Source organism: Trachypithecus francoisi, unplaced genomic scaffold (assembly GCF_009764315.1).
Source record: "Trachypithecus francoisi isolate TF-2019V2 unplaced genomic scaffold, Tfra_2.0 Contig01554, whole genome shotgun sequence".
Lineage (NCBI taxonomy): Eukaryota > Metazoa > Chordata > Mammalia > Primates > Cercopithecidae > Trachypithecus > Trachypithecus francoisi.
In genome coordinates, this window is record NW_022681439.1 from 2,396,824 (window position 1) to 2,421,612 (window position 24,789).

At 41.8% G+C, this 24,789-nt stretch overlaps 1 protein-coding gene across 4 annotated transcripts in view; it reads left to right on the forward strand.

Annotated features, from left to right (window-relative positions):
- MSRA (methionine sulfoxide reductase A) overlaps positions 1 to 24,789 on the forward strand; it is a 369,259-nt gene that overhangs the window by 162,115 nt on the left and 182,355 nt on the right. For 3 of the 4 annotated variants that reach the window (XM_033176846.1, XM_033176850.1, XM_033176849.1), the window contains one exon: positions 21,579 to 21,698. The exons of the other annotated variant lie outside the window; for it this stretch is intronic. In XM_033176846.1, coding sequence (XP_033032737.1) covers positions 21,579 to 21,698 — 120 coding nt within the window. The remainder of the gene's footprint in view (positions 1 to 21,578; positions 21,699 to 24,789) is intronic. 4 annotated transcript variants of the gene reach the window in all.

Sequence of the window (24,789 nt, forward strand, 5' to 3'; positions counted from 1 at the left end):
TTTATAAAAAGTGACACTAGCAAAACACAGATATAAGTCCCTAGAGTGTATTTAGGTATTATTATCACTTTACTTATAGGTCAATATTACTTGCATTTTTAGAGTGCTTTGAATTAAACCACTCAGAATCATGTTGAAAGTGTGCATTGGATCTCATACAAAATGGGTCATTTCATGAGAGTTGAAGTTGAGAAGCACTTCAGATTGTACTTCTGGTATACTTGGAATGGAGCACACGTCAAAGGAACATTGTAATGTGATTTAGAATATGAAATCAGTGCTTGAAATAAGACTAAAAGGTATTAATGAAGTAAATCAGCGTTTCCATCTATCTTTTAACTCTTTTACCTCCACAGACCACTGGGATAGAATGTCAGATACTGGTTATCAGCCAAATTTGGGTTTCAGTCTGAAGACAGGTCAACAGAAATTATCCAAACTGTAGCACATAGAGAAAAACTATTTTTATGGAATGAACAGATCCTCAGTGATTGTGAGAGAATGCCAGGTGGTGTAATATATGTGCAATTGGAGTGTCACCAGAAGCCCAGACAGATACTGGGACAGAAAATGTATTTGAGGAAATAATGACCACAAATTTGATGAAAAATTGTAGGGGTGGAATTAAGATGAATGCCAAATGTAGAGGGTTAAAGGCAGGGGTCAAATCAAGACCATGGCACAAAAGGTTTTGGGTGGGGAGAAAGATTAATATAAAATGTGAAGACCCATCTTGCTCAAAGACCACCCCTGTTTCATTTCCCCACTCCCAATTCCTTTTAGAACAAATGGGTTTTGGTGACAGTGTGTTGAGATGGAACACACAGGCTTGGACTCACCTGGGTTCAAATCCCAGCTCTACGTCTCACTAGTTCTAGGTCCATGGCAAATCACTACAGTCTGCATCCTAGGATCATCATTTGTTCAGTGGAGATAATGATATCTCTTTGGCAAGGCAGGTCTAAATGGTATAGAATATATATGTTTTATAGGGTGGTGATGGGCACATCATAGCTAGGCCCTCAGCAGATAGTAGCTTCCTTCTCCCACCAAGCCAATTCTTCTTGTGGTTATCTGGTGTCACCATTCACTCACTTAGCTATAAACTGGATTAAGAAAATTACACTTTTTACAAAGGGCATCAAGAACTATGGAAATGATAGGATCATCTTTGCATTTTAGAATGATTGCTCCAGCCTCAGTGTGAAGAATGGCATGAGGGTGTGAGACAAGATTGGAAGAAACCAGGTTGGAGTCTCTTGCTAGTCCCCACATACCTCTTCATACCCTTCCCAAACAAACAACTGTATTCTCCTTTTCCACAAAAGACCTTGATTTTCCTATTTAAACCACAGCTTCAACTATTACCAGAAAAAATTATCTGGGTCCCCTTTTCTCAAGGGCAGAGAGGGCACACTCTTTAATGGGTTAGAGATGGGGGCTGGACCAGGTGGTAGTTTTGTGCATAGAGGCCAGTGAACAGAGCTGAGAGTCCCTCTACTGAAAGTCCCTGGATTCATCACCACCTCATTTCTAAGAGATTTGATTACTTCCCTGTCAGAGAGAGACACTCCTAATAGTACAGCTATGATCATATCATTCCTTTGCTGGGGAAATCTTGCTCACTAGAAAGATTCCTGCACTCCTTAGTCTGACATTTAAGGTCCTGTAGAACCTAATTTCAATCTACTCTACTAGCCTTTTTAAAATGCATACTACTACTAGGGCCAGGTGCGGTGGGCTCATGCCTATCATCCCAGTACTTTGGGAGGCTGAGACAGAGGATCACCTGAGGTCAGGAGTTCGAGACCAGCCTGGCCAACATGGCAAAACCCCGTCTGTACTGAAAATACAAAAATTAGCTGGGCATGGTGGCATGTGCCTGTAATCCCAGCTACTCTGGAGGCTGAGGGAGGAGAATTGCTTGAACCCGGAGATGGAGGTTCCAGTGAGCCGAGATCGCATCATTGCACTCCAGCCTGGGCGACAGAGTGAGACTCCAGCCTGGGCGACAGAGTGAGACTCTATCTCAAAAATAAGTAAATAAATACATACATACAACTTCTCACCCAACCTGTGTCGAGGACTTGTCGTCTCATGCCTTACTCTAACCACTTCACACTCGCCCACGTATTCAGTCGAACTGCTACTCTTCCTTGAAGTCTCTGTGACTTTCCTCAGTCCTTCCCCCTCAACCCTTCTTTGTGCCTTTGTTCATGGGATAAGGTTTGTCGCCTTGCGTTATGATTAGAGATTGAATGGATTACCCATCTCTGCCTGTGCTTTTGGATGATAGGAACTGGTCTTGGATTACCAGGGCCTAGTCTCAGATATAAGCCCTGAATATAAATACTTGTTAGATGAATCACAGTCTTCACGTTGTTGATAGAAGTGGGAAAAATTGTTGGTGTTCATTTATTTAATGTGCCCAGAGTTGAGTAAGAACTAATTTTAAAAGTTTAGGTTTGAATAGGGGAGCAAAAAGTCATAGAGAGGGACTTGAAGTCTCAAGGAAACTTCTGGAAACTCCTGTGGGCTTTAGCTGTTGATGGGCTGATGCTCTTTATGGTGACAGCTCTCGATTTGGTGTAGATGTCTCACCAGCCTAGTTTTCTGGGTACTCGTTGGATGAGTGACACTCCGGAGCCTCAGAGAGGAGGGACGCAGGGTGCAGGTGCTAGGTGAAGGGAACTAGTGTTTACTGACCATCTACCGGGTGCCAAGCCATGCTGAAAGGCAGAGATTTCCAAGAGAGGAGAATGGTTGGGAGATAGGAAAGTGTTAGAGGAAGTGTTCTATCCATGCCAGAAAGAAATAAGGTGTAAACGACTGTGTGGCATGCCATAGGAGAAATGGGAAGTGTTAAATTCCTCAGATTCACTGCACAGTAACTTGGGGAAGAGCTCATGATGCTAGTCGAGTTATTTCTTAGCCTCTGGACCTCATGGTTCCTGTTATGAGATTTGGCTAAGCTAGTGGCAGAGAACCCTAGCTTCTAGTGTTTTCTTCACCCCATTTCTACAGCAGGTGACTGATCAGGTGACTATGAGGGAGGGGTCACATGTGATGAAAACACTGAGTATCTCAAACCAGCTCCCTTGCCTAGGCCTCAGTTTTGAATGGGGTAGATGAAAGGCTTGACTTTTTGCTAATAGTTCTCCCAGCTCTGCTGTTCCTTCTGAGATGAAATGGACTGATCCAGGCTGATCCGCTGATGTTTTACTGCTTCTCGAGAATGCTAAGAACAGGGTCCCATTGTGGCTGCATATTGCTTCGGGGACCTTTCATGGACATTTCTTCATCTGGGACCTCTTTCCCACATCCATATATGTTATGTTTTCTCTTAGGATTAAGCTGGAGCTGAGAGCATTCTACTGTATTAATCAACACCTACTGCAATGTCATGGTCATTGGCTCATTGGAATTCCATAGATCTCCTACCCACCCTAGTAGGGAAAAGCAAATTGCAAAAACCGTAGAAAAGGCAGTGCCCATGAACAGACACATTTAGGAAATAGAAAATTACTAAAGGATGCCTCTTTGGCAAACTGGGTGCTATCTATCTATCTATCTATCTATCTGTCTGTCTGTCTGTCTGTCTATCTGTCTATCTGTCTATCTGTTTTTTTCTTATTCTTTTCTTTGCCCCAGGCCAGCTGATGTGCATATTTCTCAGGTCCTGTTAAAGCTCTACAGCTCATTCTCAGCCTGCCTGATCTCAGCCTTGCTCTCAGGTCCTCAGGAGGAGTTTGGTTCTCTTGGACCGTTGTGCTACTGGCTATTTAATCCTTTATCGTCACCATGTCCAGCTAGCGACCACATGCCTTCCAGCAGCTGGGAGAACTCTGCTGCTCCAGGGAGCTGGTTTGAGAAGCCCAGGCTTCCACGAGCAGAGGTCATTCTGTCTAGAGATCCATGGCTCACCTGTCCATCCCTGGGGAGCAGCTGTGGCTCCACTGTCCTTCAGAGATACAGACACAGTGGGGTACATTCTAAGGAGAGCAGATAGTAAGTGGATCCCAAAATGTGTCGAACGAGGAGCAGATGAAGGAGCTCGGCTTCTGCTTGGTGATGACGAGGCCCATGGAGTTACCAGAGTTGTCTTCAAGAGGTCAGAGTGTTGGCAGGTTGTCATGAGGAAGAGGGGCTAAATTTGTCCCTTGTGATCTCAAGGGAGAGGATTAAAGTGAAGGAAGAAACATTCCAGGGGTTTGATTCAATGTGGGAGTAGCTTTCAAGCTCTCATTAGATCTGTAGAGGGGAGTGGGCTACTTCAAGAGGCAGAGGGTAATTTGAGCTTTGACTGAACACCTGTTTGCTGTGATATGACAGGGGTCGTGAATATTTGCAGGGCATTGAGGTTAGATGAGAAGGAAGGTCCCTTCCAACCTTGGAATTCTGATTCTTGACCCCTCTTGGTAAATACAGACCTGGTGCACTTCAGAGAATATTCCTGGGGTCAAGGCTGAAATACAGCAATGTGTGTAAAGAACCTGGAGCTGCATTAATCACAGTGCAGAGGTACAGTGGAGTGTACACGTGCGTATGAGCACGTTTTAAATTAGGGAAGGGGCTGAAAAGAAAAATTAACCAAATTAAAGCAGCATTAGGAATGATGTGGACAGAAGGTAATTAGTTGCCATCAAATACTGAAAATATCAATCAGACGCTAATTACTATATGGTTTCTTTTATTAGCAGAAGGTATTTTCAAATTTTGTAGTTTTCAATCAAGAGTAGGGATAAGGAAGGTGTCTTGTGGAATTATTTAACATGATGTAGGTTTTCAGAAAAAGAGCACAGAAGATACATTGAAATGTTTACATTTTTGCCATGTGTTCATCTTTCTTGTTCCTAGCATCATAGAGCTGAAATCTGTCTTTGAATCTCCCTTCCCCTGCTCTCTTCTTTCCTGGATAGCTGACCGGAGGAGACTTACTCCAGGCCACCAAGTTGGTGTCTGGGAATATGTGTCCATGGTCAGGGTCTGGCTGTCTCTCATCCACTGAGCTGCCTTTCTAGAGTTGAGCTCAGGATATTTCTGGTCTCTGCCTATGTTCCACCTTCTGATCAAGGACCCACAGCTATCCAACTGTAGCTGGAGTTGAGGGTCCCTTTGTTGCCCTGGTCAGAGGTCTCATCAAGGTGTCACCCTTCTGCCTTTGAAGAGGCCAGGGAGCCATGGAGAGGAGCACCTTGGAAACACGCTGCACGTGGTGTGCTGTGTCCGTGCTCCTGACTCTACATGTACTTTATTGATATCAAGTAAATGCCCACTACAGAAAATGCAGCTCTAATAGGGTACTCCATAAAATTATGCTCCCTTCCCGAGATCCACATGAACTGCATGTCATCTATCAGGTGTCGCTGAATCTCTGTAATGAATAATGCGATACCACAGCCCCATCCTTCAAACCCTGTGTCTGCACAGGGAGGCTCTTGATTCAGCTGGCTTGCAGGCATCCACAGTGGGCCACAGAGACCAGCTTCTGAAGTTGTTTCCAGGGAAGTATAGCGGAAAGGACGTCAGCTTTGAATTCCAGGTCTCCCTGCATGGGAATCCAGAGTCTGCCTTGGTTCTGTGTCTTTGGGCAAGTGACCTAACCTCTCTGAGTCTCTGTTTTCTCATCCTTAAGTGGGGGCTAGTAGCATCTTCCTTGTAGTGTTATCACGGGATTCCACATGTACAGAGATACCCGTGTGTGGCTCATAGCAGGCATTTGGTGGATACAAACTCCTTTATTCCTTTCCCTTAACTTCCTTTTTCTTCATACTCTGTCCTAGAAAAGGATACCCACTTACTTGCTGTTTGTAGGGAAAATTTTATTTACCCACTGATCACAATTGTAGTGTCACAATTAAAGTTGAGGAGAAGAAAGAAAGAGGAAAAAAGGTTTTGATTCTCCTTATTTCATCCCACAGAGCCATCAGATCATTCTGTGGCCAACTGGAATGTTATAAATAATTCAGTTCTACTCATTTTTTAGATGACAGATTAAGGCTTCAGACATCCCGATGTGTGACCCAGAGACACGCACTCACCTGCCCTTGGATTATTTGCAGGTTTTGGGTGACAAAGACCTGGCGGGTGACACTGAGCAGGAGATGGTAAGAAGGTCAATATCTGAAGAAGCATTGAGCTTTTGCAAAGCTGTGGGTTCAGAAGTAGCCATTAGAGAGGGATCATCTGAGCTGGGTGATCACCAGAGGGTTCTGTGCTTGAGAAATGGAGAAACTGGCTCAGGAATTCTGCAGGCAGAGTCCAGAGAGGCTGCTATGAGGCTGCAGTATGGTACCTTTCATCTGAGGATGGGGGTCTGGCTCTGAGGCTGTACCACAGCATGCTGTGATTGTCAGAGATCAGGGTTACCAGAGGAGCAGCTGTGAACTCGGGTGGACTGAGAGGGGGTTTAGAGGGTGTGCCTGCATGTGTGGGGAGGGCAGAGGTGGCGCAGGCAGGGGAGCCTGAGAGAGGAGAGTGGACAGGAACACTTACTGAGCACCCCAGAGATGAAATCCCCTCAGTGACTGTCAATAATATTCTCTTTATTCCCAGTTTATAAATGAGGAAAAAAAGGGTTAGAGAATACAGAGTGCTTGCCCGAGGCCACACAGGTAGTGTTTCAGCACATAAGTCTGATGGGAATATGCCCCATTCAGCACTTCTGAATCCACGTCTAGGGTCTAGGAATTTGGAAGAGGAAAGGGAGAGGTGAAACGGGAGCTCTTTTTCTTCCTATGTTTAACTCTACGTTCCCTGCCCTCCCCGTATAATCATTGAATTTCCACTTTTGAAGCCTCAGTGGATGGGCTGAATTCTCCATAAACTGGCATTCTTATTTTTAGGAATCCCTCCATTATGAACTACACTACATTGATAAAGATGCTCTGTTAAAATTTCCAAGTGTTATAGTTTAATTCAGCAGATGTTTTCTACCTGAGGAGTCTCATATGTACAAGGTGCATGCTGGGCTGTGTGACAGTCTCCAGGGAGGTGGACCCCATGTTCAGAGTTCACTGCAGAGAGGGGGTTACAGGGAAGCCAGCAGTCATTCCATAGGGTAGACTATGTACATGCCTGAGTTAAGGGGGCTCGGACATTCTTTGGGGTTTCAAGAAGAGAGCTTTGTATCTGATTGACATTCTGGAAAGACTTAAGGGAGAAGGTTCTACCTGAAATGGCACTGGGTGGATGGGCAGGGTTTCCTCAGGTGGAGATGGGGGTGTAGGAAGTGACGTATGCACACGGTCAGGAGGGTGGCCGTAAGACAAAGGTTCAGGTTGGCTGAGGGTGGGATATGGGTGTTAGAATTTCAACAACTGCCCTTATTTTGTGGGTTAGAAAAGTAATGCATGCCCATTACAGAAAATTTGGAAAATATATGAAAATACAAAAGAAAAGCACAGGCAACCATTATTACAATATTCTATTGTGTTTTCTTCCAGACTATCCATCAGTCTGTATAAACATCTTTTAAAAACTTCTTTTGACAGTTGGAATGCATACTTCTTATAGAAATTTGGAATATACTGAAGAGCAAAAAGAAGAAAATAAAAATCACCTATAATCTTAGTCAATAAGATTCTTAAGACTCTTTAAGATTCTTGCATTTTACCTATTTGTGGGCTTGTTGTTGTTGTTGTTTTAATTGAGATGGAGTTTTGCTATCGTTGCCCAGGCTGGAGTACAATGGTATGATTTTGGCTCACTGCAACCTCCGCCTCCCAGGTTCAAGCAGTTCTCTTGCCTCAGCCTCCCAGGTAGCTGGGATTACTGGCATGTGGCACCACACCAGGCTAATTTTTGTATTTTTAGTAGAGATGGGGTTTCACCATGTTGGCCAGGCTGGTCTCAAACTCCTGACCTCAGGTGATCCATCCACCTTGGCCTCCTAAAGTGCTGGGATTACAGGCATGAGCCACCACACCCAGCCTGTTTTGTGGTTTTGAAGAATGAAGATGACAGTTTTGAAAATGCATGAGATTGAGACAGACTGGAAGGGATGAGAAAGACGGCAAGGAGGGAGCTGAGGTGGGCACACAGGGAGGAGGCTGCCGTCACCCTCCAGCTGGGAAAAGAAAGGACATAAAATTTGAAAGACTGGAAATGGTTTCGTTTGAAACGAGTAAGAGGGAAGCACAGAGGGGATTGCCAACTTTTCTGTGAAGGACCGGGAAAATGGTGATGCTGTGAAAACAGAGACAGAAGATAGTGACTTGGTAGTCACTTTGGTGGTAGCTATATTGAATTTCAGGTATCAGGGAGACTTCCAGGTGGAGATCCCGAGCAAGAGTTGGAAATGCCTGTCTTTTTTAAGCTTTCTCAGGTGGGTGGTTAGGGGTTCAACATCTCGATTTAAGAGTCATTTTCAGATGGATGATATGTGGTTTGAACTACATAGAAAAAGGCTGCTCTAAGAGTATAAAAAGGGCCGGGTGCGGTGGCTCATAGCCTGTAATCCCAACACTTTGGGAGGCTGAGGCAGGTGGATCACCTGAGGTCAGGAGTTCGAGACCAGCCTGGCCAACATGGTGAAACCCTGTCTCGACTCAAAATACAAAAATTAGCGGACATGGTGGCGGGCGCCTGTTGTCCCAGCTACATGGGAGGCTGAGGCAGGAGAATCACTTGAACCTGGGAGGCAGAGGTTGCAGTGATCCGAGATCGTGCCATTGCACTCTAGCCTGGGTGACAGAGCAAGCCTTTGTCTCAAAATAAAATAAAAGGGCAAAAAGGAAAGTGTAAAGTGTGTACTTCACAGAAAGCTAAAGTAGGCAAAGCCAGTTTGTTACTTTGAATGGTCAGCAGCTGTGTGACGGGACTGGGGACCGTGCACAGCCTGAGGGCGGAATGACTGCCACTCCTCCTATCCAGCCTAACCTTCTAGGATCCCAGGCGTGGAGGCTGCCTTGGAAATTGTTGTGTACGTGACTGTGTTCTGAGTGAAGTCTAAAAGCAGGGGAAAGAGCTGGAAGAGAGGGAGCATTTGGATAAGACGCTGAAGGAACATGCGGTAACTGCACATGTTCTAATGAGAGCCCAGCCTCCCTGTTGGTTTCCACTCTGACGAGACAGACTGCTCTTTCTACCCCATCTGTTGTTGGAGGGTTTGTTATTCAGTGGTACCCTTAGTAGGCAGAGGTGAAGAGTGGGGCATTCTAGTTAACAGGAGTGTGCTAGTTAGCAGAGAATGGGGTGTACTAGTTAGTAGAACTTGCCCTAGCCAATTTGCATAGTGATCCTGTAGGACATGTCAGATCAGGAAGACTGCCTTTCAAGAGTGCTGAAGCTGTAGTGGTTGGCCTCTTAGCTATTTTTAGAAAATCACATTTTAACAATCACAATCTCAGATCTTTACCAGTCAGGTCAAAATTTGCAGTGTCAATGTATTTTGGAAAAGAGCTGTATGAAAATTTGAACTTTCTTTAAAGTTCTTTCTGAAGATTTCATATGAGATCACAAATCTTAAGGGAAACTAAAATCTCACAATAAAAAATCTCATAGATATTCATGAGTAATGACAGATGAAAATTGTGAGTAGAAATGCAGGAATCTTAAGGTAATTCTAAATAAAAACAATCTAGTAGGATTATTGGAAAATTCTTGTCAAGTAATGATTTTGTAATGATTGTGCCAAAAATGTAAGTCTGATTCAGTGATACAGTTGTAATTTGATATATTCTTTCAGTCTCTTAGGTGGTTAAATCATGATGTAAGTTTGAATATTTTTTTTCCTTCAATTTAAAACTTTATTTCTACAGAATGTAAATGTCCTTCAGAAGTTCCTAGGGGAGGTGGTGGTGGTGGTGACAGGTAAATTCATTGCGCCTGTGACTTCCTAAGGCCAGTTTTCAGACCACTGTCATCAGTATCACCTTGGGTTAAATATTGTGTAAGGAACAATTTAGATATGTTCTGTAAAAGGCGCCTTTTACGCTTTAGTTCAGGTCCTCAGGGTTTACCTGTTTCTTCTTGTAGCCACTGCTGCAGCAGTGAACCCTGGGAACTCTAATCACCTTCATGTAAGTACAACTTGAAAGTGCTTCTCTCCTCTTGCCATCTGCCCAAGGTGACACACCCATGTGTGTGCAACTGTGAAAACAAGCCTATCAGCTCAAATTCTAAAGAATATGAATCATGTGAAGAAAGGTGGCAACAATATGAATAAATGAAATATAAATTCACTCGTGAAGTTAATTTTTTGAAACAAGCTGAAAACCATTTTAAAGTGTGTGCTTAGGATGTTCAAAGAGGTCAGAGAAGGAATAACAGGAGGATACGACAGAAAATAGGCACAATAAAACGAACTAAATATAAAACTTGGAATAAAATAGCTATTGAAATAATTTCATACATGGAACTCTTAGATTGAACCCAGTTGATGAAGGACTTAGTTCATAGTTCTAGTGAATAGTTCTGATGCAACTAGATCAGGGAAAAGAAGAATGTATCAATTAATCAGCAGTTAAATGACACAAAGGATAAGTTGAGATGTCCCAACTGACATGTAAAAGGAGTTCCAGAGAAATAGAATTGCAAGAATAGTGGAGAAGCAATTTGAGAATATAATAGCTGAAGACATTTTAGAAATAAAGATGTGAATCATATTGAAAGTATATTTTAAGCCCTAAGCAAGATAAATAAAAATTAATGACATCTAGATTTATAATAATTAAACCCCAGAATATTAATGAGAAAATGTTAATAACTATAGAAAGAGAAGACATTGCCTACAGAGAAATGAACATCAGACTGACAGGAGACTTATGAATGCCAATGATCTTGAGAAAATAATGGAGTAACATCTCCAAAGTATTGATGAAATTTATACCCAGCTAAACTTTCATTCAGTAGTATAGTCATAATAGAAATATTTCAGATATAAAAAAACAAGAGATTTTATAACTCATACACAGTTACTATGAAGCCTCTTAAAAATACTTCAACAAGGCTGGGCGCGGTGGCTCAAGCCTGTAATCCCAGCACTTTGGGAGGCCGAGACGGGCGGATCACGAGGTCAGGAGATCGAGACCATCCTGGCTAACACGGTGAAACCCCGTCTCTACTAAAAAATACAAAAAAAAAAACTAGCCGGGCGAGGTGGCGGCACCTGTAATCCCAGCTACCCAGGAGGCTGAGGCAGGAGAATGGCGTGAACCCGGGAGGCGGAGCTTGCCGTGAGCTGAGATCCGGCCACTGCACTCCAGCCTGGGTGACAGAGCAGGACTCAGTCTCAAAAAAAAAATAAAAATAAAAAATAAAAAAATAAAAAAACTTCAACAAGATGAAGAATTAATGTAAATGAATGACATAAAGTATAAGAAACAGTAATGAGTTCAAAGTGATTAATGTTGATCACTGAAACAATTGTAAGAAAACCATTTGTGTGTGTGTTAGAAAAAAATATAAAAAGACAAATCTTTACACTGTGGTAATGAGACAGAGATTGTTCAGTGTGAGGGGTTATGAGTTTGGGAGAAGGTCAGAAATTCTAACTTCAAACTTGGTTAGGAAAACGTGATAGTGAAGTGGGTATGTAACAGTTGTAAGGGTAAACACTAGAAGAACAATTTTTGTTTTCTTCTTGCCTCCAAATTGGCCAAGGGTCAAGAGCAGTCAGAAAAGACTGATAGAAGATAGAAAATGAGGGAAAGGAAATAAAAGGAGGAGGATGGTAAGGAGAAAACACAAAATGAGGTTATGGAAAGAAGTTTAAATAGCTAGAGTAAATATATTAAAATCATTAATTAAAGGAAGAGAATATCAAATTGGCTAAAAACCAAAATCCTGTTATATGTTGCTTGCAAGAAATGTACCTAAAATAATGACACATGGAAAGGTTAAAAATGAAGACTTGGAAAAGATATGCCTGGTAAATGAATACAAAAAAGGTAATGTAGGCATCTTAATATTAGAAAAAATAATTTTAAGAACAAAAGGCTTTAATAGCATTAAAAATATTAAACAATAACAGAATAATAGCAAGAAGATAAATAATAATAGACTTGTGTATGCTAATAGCATAGCCTAAACTGTGTATAAGAAAGATCGACAGAACTAAAAGAGAAACTGAAAAATTCGCAATCATAGGAGGACATTTTAATTGATCTCTAAGAATCAGATGGCTCAGTTTGCCAGAAAATTAAACATATATGGATGATTTAAGTAACAAATTGATAAGCTTTTACGTAAATGTCTGTAAAACCCTGTACCTAAATATAGAGAGGAATTTTATGCTTTTCAAGTACACATAGAATATTTACAAAAATTCGCCAGGTTGTAGGTGACAAAATAAGCCTCAACAAATTTCAAAATAATGAAGACCACATTTTCTTAACACAATGCGTTCAAATTGGAAATAAAATTGTAAAAGTAGTATATGAGACAGACCATATGTTTGAAAACAAAAATGTATACTTTTAAGTAATTCATGGGTTAAGGAAATGAAATGGAAATTACATTAGAATTCTCTACTCTTTCTGGCTGTATGGAAGACATACTAAAATCAGAGTGTTTTTATACACCAGTACTAAGTAATACAAAAGTATGGTAGAAAAACAGTATTTATAACAGCACCACAAATCATGGGGTACATAGAACTATATGTAATACAAATGTTTAAGATCTTTATTTATTTTTTTGCGATGGATTCTCACTGTGTCACTCAAGCTGGAGTGCAGTGGTGGAATCTCAGCTCACTGCAACCTCTGCCTCCTGAGTTCAAGTGATTCTTCTGCCTCAGCCTCCTGAGTAGCTGGGACTATAGGTGCATGCCACCACACCTGGCTAATTTTTGTATTTTTTAGTAGAGAAAATACTAAATATGTAGGCCAGGCTGGTCTTGAACTCCTTACCTCAGGTGATCTGGCTGCCTCGGCCTTCCAGTGTGCTGAGATTGCAGGCATGAGCCACCATGCCTGGCCACATGTTTAAGATTTTTATGGAGAAAATTATAACTTGGTATTAAAGGACATCCAAGAAGACTTGAACAAATGGAGAGCTATGTTATTGTTTTCATAGTAGTAAAGTGCTATGTGCATTTATACCTTGCATAAGTCCTCATTCTACCACGTTAGCTAACCCTCTAGCTGATAATGCAAACACTAACTGGGGGATTTTATTTATAAGGGCTCTAGAATAAAATACGAGTTATTCACACTAGCGTCACCTGTTAACTAGTATTCTGAACTAGTTAGTGCAGCTTTTCATTGTGTTGTGGTTGGTTTCATAAGTAGGTTGAGTTTTTCTCCTCTGCTAAGAGGAAACAGTACCGAAGTTCTTTTTCTTGTGACATTTGTATTATAAAAACTTGGTGTGGGGGTGGAGCACAAAGCTCCAGCCCCCTGAACCTCTGCCAGTTAAGATGGTGTTGGGTTAGGTTACGTCTGGTTACTGTCCTGGGAAAATCACTTTCATAGAGATGGGCTTCCAAGTGGTTTTAAATTTATCTTTCTATTGAAGTTTTTAGGTCAATTATATATGTTGACTAAATTTACAAATAAATTTGTGTGTCCAAAAAAATTACTAATATGACAAAATATTTCCAAATTCATCTGTAAGTTCAATGTAATTCTATTTAAAAATTCTAAAGGATATTTTATGGAATTTGACAAGCTGATATTAAAGCTGAATAGTAATAGGCCAAGAATAACAAAGAAAATTTTGAAGAAGTACAAGGTAAGAACACTTACTCTACTAGGTATTTTGACTCATTAAAATTAGCCTGATTACCACCCCCTGATATTTTCCTACAAATCTACTCCATTCACAAGGTTCCCCACTTAAGCCAGTAATCTTCGAGTCAACCATAACCCTCTCTTTCTCTCAAACTCTGTGTCAAATCTGTCAGGAAATCCTTTTGGCTCTATCTTCAAAATATATCCAGAATCTAATCATGACCCATGACTTCCTCTGCTACCACTTGGTCTAAACCACCATTATCTCTTACCTGGATTACAGCCATAGTTTCTTAACCATTCACTGCCTCTGTGCTTGGTTCACTCTAGTCTATTTTCAGCCGAGGACAGCCAGAGTGATCTTGTGTAAAACATAAGTTTTGTCATTTCCTCTCCTGCTCAAAACTCTACCGTGGCTACCCATTTTACTCAGAATAAAATCCAGAGTCCTTAGTGATCCCACAAGGCCCTACACATCTGGCTTATCTGATCCGTGTCCTGCTACTTCCTCCTTGTTTATTCCACTCAAGCCACACTGGCTTCCTTCCTGCGCCTTACAAATAGCAGGCACGTTCTTGTTGCCCCGTAAGACTGCTTTCTCTGCGCCTTGCCAGGGATATCTGAATGGGTGACCTCACTGCCTTCATGGCTTTGTTTGCAGCCACCTTCCCTCTGAGGCTCACCCTATTGAAAATTGTGCCCTCCCAGCCCTCCTGATCTCTCTGACCTGCTCTGCTTTTCTTTTCATTTTTTATAGCTCTTTCTACCTTCAAACTATGTCATCTACCTATTATTTTTAATGTTGTTAATCTTTTTCCTACCAGAGTATACACACCAAACAGGGTAGGCTCTTGTTTGCTTTGTTTACTCATTTATCCCAGGTGCTTAGAGCAATTCCTGTCATACAGTAGGCAGTGAATAAATATTTGTTGAATAAATGATGAAAAACAGGGTAGTATTGGTGTAGGAATAGACAAATGAATGGAACATAACAGAAAGCCCAGTAACGGGACTACTTACAATGATGTCATATAAAGGTAGCATTAGAGATAAGTGGGAGAAATAATGGATTATTTAATAGCCATTTATTTGGGATACTTGGTTATCAATATAGAAAAAATAAATTGAATCCCCACCTCACACCCTACGCAGAGATTCTTCCATATGGATTAATAACCTAAAATTAAGAGCAAAACTTTAAAGCTTCTGAAAATACAGGATATTATCTTTATAATCTTTATAGATGGATGTACTTATACAAGTTACAAAAAACACAAATGATAAAGGAAATGATAGAGAAATTTAACCACATTATAATTTAAAACATCTGTGTGATGACAGACATCATAAGTGAAGGTAAAAGCAAATCACATATGAGATAATATCTGTAAACATATAACTGGAAAAAATAGCATTCAAAACATAAAAATTGCAAAAAATCAAGAAAAGTATAAGAACCCAATAGAGAAATAGACAAAGGCACTTTATAAATGAGAGAACATGAGTGGCCCACATACTGTGTGAAGAGATGCTCAGCCTCACTGGTGATAAATGAGAGAACATGAGTGGCCCACCTACTGTGTGAAGAGATGCTCAGCCTCACTGGTGATTAGCTATGTATATAACAAATCACAGTGAAATATCTTTTTAATTTTTTTTAGGCGGAGTCTTCCTCTGTTGCCAGGCTGGAGTTCACCAGGCTGGAGTGCAGTGGTGCGATCTCGGCTCACTGCAACCTCTGCCTCCCAGGTTCAAGCAGTTCTCCTGCTTCAGCCTCCCGAGTAGCTGGGACTACAGGCGTGCGCCACCACACCCAGCTAATTTTTGTAATTTCAGTAGAGACAGGGATTCACCATATTGGCCAGGATGGTCTCAATCTCTTGACGTTTGATCAGCCTGCCTCGGCCTCCGAAACTGCTGGGATTACAGGCGTGAGCCACCATGCCCGGCCCAAAATATCATTTTAAGCCCATCCAATTGGCAAATATTGATATACTTCTAACACCAAATGCTTGCAAGGCTGTGGCGCAACAGAGATCCTCTACACTGCTTATAGGATGATTGCACCTGGCAAACTCTTTTTGCCTACTTGTCCCTGTAGCAAGGAGCCCAAAGTGCCCAGGCAATAGCTGTATCTTATAACTCAATGGACTCTTGCTGTATTCCTGGATGAAAGTGTACTGTTTTGGGGATTAGGACCTGTAACTCTACAGAGCCAAGAGTTGTGTGAACAAAAACTGCAAAGTCTCCTGATGGGTCCCTGAGATGGTAAATGAAGTCAATCCTGTTTCTCTCCTTTGCTTTCCAAACACATGTATTACTCATTTGGAGAACGTGGTGTGTCCCTACCTTTGGAGTCTTTGATTCAGTGTCCTCGAGTCTGGCACCCACCTGCACAGAGTTCGTTCTCTGAACTGGTGCTGTGGCTGTGCCTTGGGCCCATTCCAGTGCTTTTTCAGGATGGCAGTTCCTGGCGATGTACAGTATAATAAAACAGGTGGAAACCGGCTGTGGGCTCACTGCTGCATCTTCCTTGCTGCAAAGTGAGTTGCTTGGTCTGATGGATGTTATTTATGGGATAGAAGTTGGCCAAGACCCTGAAGGCAGGAAAGTCAAACCCATGCCGGGAATGTAAGTGTAAGAACACATCACTGGCCCTTTCATCATGGAAGGGGCCTGGGGTAATCCTTTGCCACCATAATGGTGGGTTGGTCCTCTCAAGGAGTGGTGCTGTGTAAGGCACTTGGTGACAGTCTCTGTTGCTGGCCATTTGGACATTTGGTGGTGGCCGTAGCTAGGTGGGCTTTGCTGAGCGGGTGTGCATGCTGTTGGGCCGTGTGTAACCTGTCTCTGCCATTGTGGCCAGTTTGTTCCTGCATCCATCACGCAGGTACTAGGGTGGCCAGTGAAGACACTGGCTGGCATCCCCTGGCTGGGCCCCTTTCCATGCTTTGTGGATGAATGCCTCTTTCATGGTAGATGCCCTCTGACTGGCATTATTATGTGGTACAGAGATCTTCATGCTGCATACTCACTCCCACATGTCCACCTGTGTCCCTCTACCCCGCATTTCCTAATTCCTCATCTTCCAGTCTTTGTGTTTCTGGCCTCTGACTAGTCAGTCAAGCCACTTGCAGTTGCCCTTGAGTCCACAGCTGTCCTGAGCTTGGGCTGTTCTTCCCTCTCTGAAGGAACCAGTTGGGAGGATTTTTTCCTTTACCCCTGTCTTTCCTGACCACTCTCAAGTAAGGCTGCAGTGTGGCTGCTCTGCATTTCCAGCCCGCACCTATGTAACGAGCCAACCATTCAACAGTCCCCCACACCCCTACCCCCCAAATCGGCCTTTCTCTTGTCCCCCAGCTGGTTTTACAGGATTGCCACACAGCTGTAGGTGTGAAGTGAGGGAGGGAGTTGGTGCAGCCTGGTGGGTACTGGGGGAGTCTGGCTCCGTATTCATGCAGCTCACGTGTGCCCTCTGGTCCTGCTTGTGCGTGATTCCAGATGTACAACTTCTTTTTTGTGATAGACTGTGGCTGCAGCCCCTTGACCTTATAATCTAGTGGGTCTGATGGGACTTACCTTTTGATGGGAAATTTCAGCCACATCATCCCCTGGTGTTCCATGGCTGTGCAGTCTGCAGTGTGCTTCATTGTCACCCATGTCATGATCTCGAAGTGCCTTTTCCCATTAAACTAGGCTTCTTGGTGAAATGGTTGATTCTGGGACTGGGATAGGAAGTGTACAAGGTGAGTCTAGGACGTCCTGTCAAACCAGAGAGCAAAGAAGCTATGAGACGACTGCGGACAAGGAGCCAATTTGAAGAAGGTCTCACTGGCCAAAGATATGACTACTGGAGCTTACATGAGAGCAATAATTGAAATCATCAAATATGTTTAAATGAATACCTTTATGATGATGTTTAAAAAACTCTTCGATTAGCCTGGGAGATAGCAAGTTCATCATCTTGAAGACACTATGTAAATGGATTAATCAAGCATTTATCTTCCCTGTCCCTTATGAATTGTACCACTGAGTAACAAAGTAGTAGCTGAGGGGAAGCTTTTCATTATAAGGTATGAAAACGAAACGATAGAATTAGAAGATCACTATTTTGCAACTCTCCAGGAATTAACATATCTAGGCATTGAGCATCCATGGATGCTAACTAGACATGAAAGAGACATCTAGGCATTCTGTGCTTTCTAATCAAAGACCATCATAGCCCCATCTCTAGTCTTGCCAAAGGATCAATTCTGAGTCTGATGAAGCCTCTGTCAACTTGCAGAAAGTTGTCCTCTGAGGATGGAGGCATGAATTGAATTGCACCATGAGGACACAGTCCTCAGAATCCACAGTGTGAGAAACTGAACAGGTCAACTAGACTGTGATCTTCGAGGGATAAGGTCAAAGGAAAAGAATGGAGACAATGTATTGATGAAAAGAACTTAAAGATGGCTGGGTGTGGTGGCTTATGCCTGTAATCCCTGGGTGTGGGAGGCTGAGGCGGGCAGATCACCTGAGGTCAGGAGTCCGAGACCAGCCTGGCCAACATGGCAAAACCCCATCTCTACTAAAAACACAAAAATTCGCTGGGCGCGTGGCATGTGCTTGTAATCCCAGCTACTAGGGAGGGTGCAGCAGAAGAATTGCTTGAACCCAGGATGTGGAGGTTGCAGTGAGCCGAGATCGCGCCACTGAACTCGTGACAACCCGGGTGACAGAGGGAGACTCCATCTTAAAAAAAAAAAAAAAAGAGCTTAAAGACCTATCAAATTTAAAAAATGAACAAGACTGTAATGTCAGGGGCGGACACTTAGGTGATAAAAGTGTAAGAAACATAGGAGGTGATTACTGTGAAAGTCAGATACCAGTTACTTTTTGGGCTGTAGGGTGTCTGTTGGGATTGGAGTGTAGCACACATGGAGGCATGTCCAGGGTAGACGGCAAACTTCTGATTCTTGACCCAGGTGGTGGTTGTCAGGGTGTTTGCCTAATAACAGGGCATTGAAATGTATGTTTGTTTTGTGTGTTTTTTTTTTTTTTTTTTTGCATCAGTTTTATTTTATAACAAAAGGCTAAAAAGAAGTATTTAAAGAAAATAGTGCATACTATATTTTATTTGCTGATATAATGATTACCAAATTATTGAAATGTATGAGTACTTTTGCTATAAATAAGCCTGTTTTCTTTGTTTAAACACACACACACACACACACACACACACACACAATTTTCACGCTCACACCTTCAAAGCCACATAATAGAATGTTTAGGTTAAACCTGCAGCCCCTAGTTGAAATGTTGCTTCATGGAGTTTTATCCTCCTAACAACCTGTGTCCTAAGTCACATTCCTCTCCAGAAATGTGGACATTGGCCGTATTCCAGTCCCTGAGACACTGTTTCAGCCACACGTGGCACCCCAGACCCTTGCCCACCTGCATCCTGGTCATTCATTCTCCTCATGGGGTCATTGCTTGATCCCTATTAAGCATTAAAAGTGGATTAAATATCTCTCTACTTACAGGTAATGTTTTGCTTGGTTTGGCCAAGAACATTTTAAGTTTTAAAAACCTGGGGCCACTGGAGTGGGACCATAGGCAAAGGTCAGGCCAAATGGCCTGTCACGAACCTTGTACATGAAGGTTGAAGGATTCTAGTGTTCTCTGGTGCCATCGCTGTTAGTCATTGTGCAGCACAGAAATATCTTATTCAACAAACTCTGCAGACTGCTGAACTTCAGGGGTGGATTGCCTTCTGCCTGGCGCTCTGCACAGATCCTGGGGCCCTCATGGTCATTGACGCACAGGGAAGCTTCTCCGCTCACTTACAGCTTGTGCTTCTCCAGAGAATCCTTGTCATCCTCCCCTCATCCCAGGGAGTACAACAAAGGAAAATGAATAGTGAATCCTTTTGCTGGAGACCTGTGGATACTTAATTTTTATAGATACTCAGTAAATATTTATTTATATTCACTAGCAGCAAGCAATTCACTTGTAAATGGAAAAAATGGGGTAGTAGTGTGTAACATAAGCATAAACAGATGCTTATGTTATTTCTTTGAATATTTTGCCTTTCTTTAAAAATGTAAATTTTTTAATCTTTAAAGTAATAGGAATCTATTACAGAAAAATACGAAGAATGAAGAAATATTCCTAAATTGTCACCACTGTAATACAGTCATGGTTATCACTTTAGTATACTTAGTATATTTTCTTCGAGTCTAATTTTGGTGTGAAATTCTTTAATAGTTGTAATAAAAATGCATTTGTGTTTTTTCCTTTTTACTTTAGCCTTAGATAATTATGATATCACAGACATTTCCATGTTGCAATATTATCACAACAATAATTTTTTACTGCATTAAATTTTATTATTTGGTCTTATATTTTTATGTTAACCTAGTTTGGGTTAACACATTTTAGCAAATAGAATATTTTTGTATAATGTATAATTTTATTCAAATTGCTTTTTGGGTTTTGTTGCTTTGGATCTTTAGAGTAGAATATTAAAGAGTGTCGAGAATTTCAGTGAACTTCTAATTTATCTTTTAGCTCTGTCATCAAATCTAGTAAATTAAGTGAGTGTAGGAGTGAGAGGTGTGTAGTGTATATGAATTTACCAGCTGTTGTTCCACTGAGGATCTCAGTTATATGTAACTTCGTAAAGCCATATAAAATTTGAGTGAGACAGTCATCTTTTTTTACATCTAGAAATAGGCCATAGAACACCAGTTGTACTGGACAGTTTAGAAACTTATGGTAGAAAATGAAGGTTTTGTATTTGGAGCCAAAGGAAGTGCACGGCAACGCTTTCGACGTGTGTGAGTGTGTGTGTGCTTGGGAGATGGGTTGTGATTTTCATCAGATATTCAAAGACATCCTGTGCTGCTGGTACAGACACAGTGTTTGCTAGTCGAATGGAATGCTACTTTTGTGAGTTTGTTTGTTGTTGTCATTCTCTCCCTGTCTCCCCTGCAAACCCTTCTCCTGCATTCATTATATCCAGAAATAAAACTCAGAAAAACTTACTTTTGGGTAAGCAGTGATTTATCACATGCAAGTTTATAGTGATTAAAAAAAATTGTAAAAACTAAACACATATGTGACACTGTTAATTGGAAATATGCATCAATGTATGTTAATTTTGAAAGTTTTCCCATTAAAATGAGTAACTTAGTGCTATACTTTGTTAAAATATTTTTTTTAAAAAAATATGTGACCAGGGAGCGGATCATTCAGTAAATTTTCTTTTTTTTTTTTTTTTTTTTTTGAGGCGGAGTCTCGCTCTGTCGCCCGGACTGGAGTGCAGTGGCCGGATCTCAGCTCACTGCAAGCTCCGCCTCCTGGGTTTCCGCCATTCTCCTGCCTCAGCCTCCCAAGTAGCTGGGACTACAGGCGCCCGCCACCTCGCCCGGCTAGTTTTTGTATTTTTAGTAGAGACGGGGTTTCACCGTATTAGCCAGGATGGTCCCGATCTCCTGACCTCGTGATCCGCCCGTCTCGGCCTCCCAAAGTGCTGGGATTACAGGCTTGAGCCACCGCGCCCGGCCGTAAATTTTCTATTAATTCAAGTTATGCATTGAATGTGGAAATATGAAAATAGTTACCCCCTTACCATGTTATTTGGAAATGTGTAGATTTACTAACTCCATTAAATTTGAGGCCTTCTAAGTTTTCGCACAGCTAAAGCAAAGAGATATTATATGCAAATAATCATAAATGAAATTATTTACCAATGTTAAGAACTCTCCTTCTTTAAAAGATAAAATCTTAGTCATTTTTGGTTATCAAATGACAGGAGCACCTTTTTTTTTTTTTTTTTTCCGTCTAACAGGTGTGTGACTGTGCAGTGACCACTTCGTTTTGAATAATCAGTATCTTTTTGTTTGTTTGTTTTTTAAGGAATGGGCTGTTTCTGGGGAGCTGAAAGGAAATTCTGGGTCTTGAAAGGAGTATATTCAACTCAAGTTGGTTTTGCAGGAGGCTATACTTCAAATCCTACTTATAAAGAAGTCTGCTCAGGTAGGAAGAATTTGCTTTGTTGTATTACTAGGAGAAACAAGGAAGGGCTTGTCGCTACTGTTGGGTGACAGGCTCTTTAAAATGGAAATATGTTTTTTTTTTTAAATGTTTCTTCAGTCTTTATTATTTTCATGAATATACTTGTGGGTCTCTCACTTTATATGTTTAGAAGATGATAATCTTCCTGTGGAATGTACCATTTAGCTTTTGCTGTGAAACAGCCACTCTAAAACATGGTGGCTTCAAACAGTCATTTTATTAGCTTGTAATTCTGATGATCAGCAGTTGAGGCTGGGCTCAGCTTTGTGGTTCTTCTGTTTGCCTCACCAGGGATTTGCTCATGTGGCTAAGGTCAACCTGTGGGTTGCCTGGGGGCTAGTTGGCCTAGGCTGCTTTACTCTTAGGCCTGGCAATTGGTGCTGGCTGCTGGTTAGCACTAACTGCCAGCTGGGGTGTGGGGATGATGGACCATATGTTTTCAGCACGCTGGTCTGAGCTAATTCACATGGTGGTGGATGCAGAGAACCTAAGAACAGCAAGAGAGGATGAGCCCCATTCTCTGTTTGTGTTACATTCACTTTTATACCATTGGCCAAAGCAAGTCATATGGTCTAGGCCAGAGACAATATGGGATCGCTCCCCAAAGGCAAGAATATAGGAGGTATCAAGAATCAGTACCATTATTGCAACAATCTGCCACATGAGACAAACATTTCATATACTGCTTGTGTTTTCTGGAAGGAAAAATATTGAAAGCCATGCTATAATGCAGGCATCAGCAAACTATTGACTCATAGGCCAAATCCCACTTGCTGCCTATCTATATAAGTAAATTTTTGTTGAAACACAGCTATTCTCATTACTATTATTATTGCATATTATCTATGAGTGTTTTCATGCTACAGTGACGGAGTTGAGTGCTCGCAACCAACTATGTGGTCTGCAAAGCCTAAAATATTTACTGTTGGGAGCTTTACAGGAGAAAAGTTTGCTGACCTCTACTTTAGGTTAACAGGATAGGCAGATGCCCTCATGACAAATTCTATCTTGAATACCAAATTACCTCTCTGGATTTGTTTCTGACCTTCAAGGATTTCCTTTCCTTTCCTGCCAGCTCAGGAAGCATTTGAAATGTTTTTCTAAAAAACTTATATTCACCATTTTTAGAGGTCTTAATAGGGAGGGAGTATCTGGAGCTATAGTCCACTATATAGATGGAAATGGGGTGTAAAATGTAAAGTTTTATCTTTTAAAATAAAGGCTTAAGTAAGTGTGGTTTGTGGAGGATGCATTCAGCCCTCTGAGGGCACCATGAATGATGGAGGGGAAAAGCTGGAGTGTGGGAGCTTGGTGAATAGTGAGCCTGTTGATGTGTTTGCTACAATACGAATTTTATTTTGAAATAACATTTGAGCTGTACAACAATGAAAATATTATAAAAATGTGCACATTCTTATTTTTTCTTGCTCTAGAGAAGGATTGAAATATTCTGATTGGTATGGAGAATGTGGTATAATGAACAAATATTTTAATGGTTAACCTATTTTTTTTTACTTCTGTTTCAAAATTAAACAAATGCTTATGCATAGCTATAAATAGACTCAAATGAATCCTGGAGATCACCCAGGTGTATCCTCTCGAGTCTTAGGAATGGAAATGAATAGATTCCTTCCTGTCATTCCAGACATGACTTAATGGCCTAAGAGAAAAAAGTTGCTAAGAAAACCCCCAAATATCTACTGCTTTATCCCTATTATCCTCAACCAGCAATATGTTAACAATCAGTTAGAATATTGCGATTGCTTGTTTGCTCGAACCCTTTTCAGTTCAGCTGTTTACGTTAATAACAACATGATAATTACCATGTGTTAAACTCATGCTATATGCCAGACACTCTAATAAGCACTTTCTCTGTCTTTGCTTTTCTCTAAGCAGTTCCATCAAGTATGTCAGTTTCTGTCTTTTACAGAGGGAGTGTTGAGGCTCAGAGAGGATAAATAACTTACCTAATGTCATACCTAGCAGGAATCCCTACCTCATTAGCTCTCAGCTCAAAGTCTATGCCATTGACCGTGGTGTAAGTCTCGCAGCTGTTATCATATCCCAGCCATTCTCCATTTATCCCTTTGCACTTCCTTCCACCAAGTCACAAATTCTCTTTCATATCTATCCTTCTGCTATATTTTTTATTATATTGGTGTGCTTTTTTTTTTTTTTTTTTTTTGAGACGGAGTCTTGCTCTGTCGCCCAGGCTGGAGTGCAGTGGCTGGATCTCAGCTCACTGCAAGCTCCGCCTCCCGGGTTCACGCCATTCTCTTGCCTCAGCCTCCCGAGCAGCTGGGACTACAGGCGCCCGCCACCTCGCCTGGCTAGTTTTTTGTATTTTTAGTAGAGACGGGGTTTCACCGTGTTGGCTAGGATGGTCTCGATCTCCTGACCTCGTGATCCGCCCGTCTCGGCCTCCCAAAGTGCTGGGATTACAGGCTTGAGCCACCACGCCCGGCCTATTGGTGTGCTTTTAAATGATTAAGGAGAATGCCCAGGAAATTCTTTTGTCTTCCTTATGTTTAGAAGGAAAAAGGGCAAAGTCAGTTCATGCAAACAGCTGGTGTGTTAGAGGCCTCTAGCAGTGGTGAAGTACAGAAACCATGGAGGCTGGTAAATAACTCGATTTGATATGAACACTACCTGCTAAGTTAACAGTAGCATTGGGAAGCATGGTTGTCATGGAAACTCATTCCTGATTGGAAAGGGATAGTTATAGGGTCTTACCCAGACACAGAAGGAGAGATGATTTCTTTCCCTAGGCTTTTTTTTTGTTCTGATCATAAAAGGGAAAAACAAAAAGGCAGAGAGGAGCTATGATAGAAAGGTCCCCCTGGCACAGAAGTGGTGGAGCCTTCAGGTCCCTGGGAATAACAGAGAAGGAGAACAAATAAGGTCCCTAGCTAGAGTAATTATGGTAACCAGCTAATTAAAGATTTTTGACCGAGGAGAGGGGTGGGGGAGACAAAGCAGGTTACACTGGCGGGCCTCCCCTCTGAAGCCTCTGGTGCTCAAAGCCTTGCTGAACAAGTCAGCCCTGGAGGGG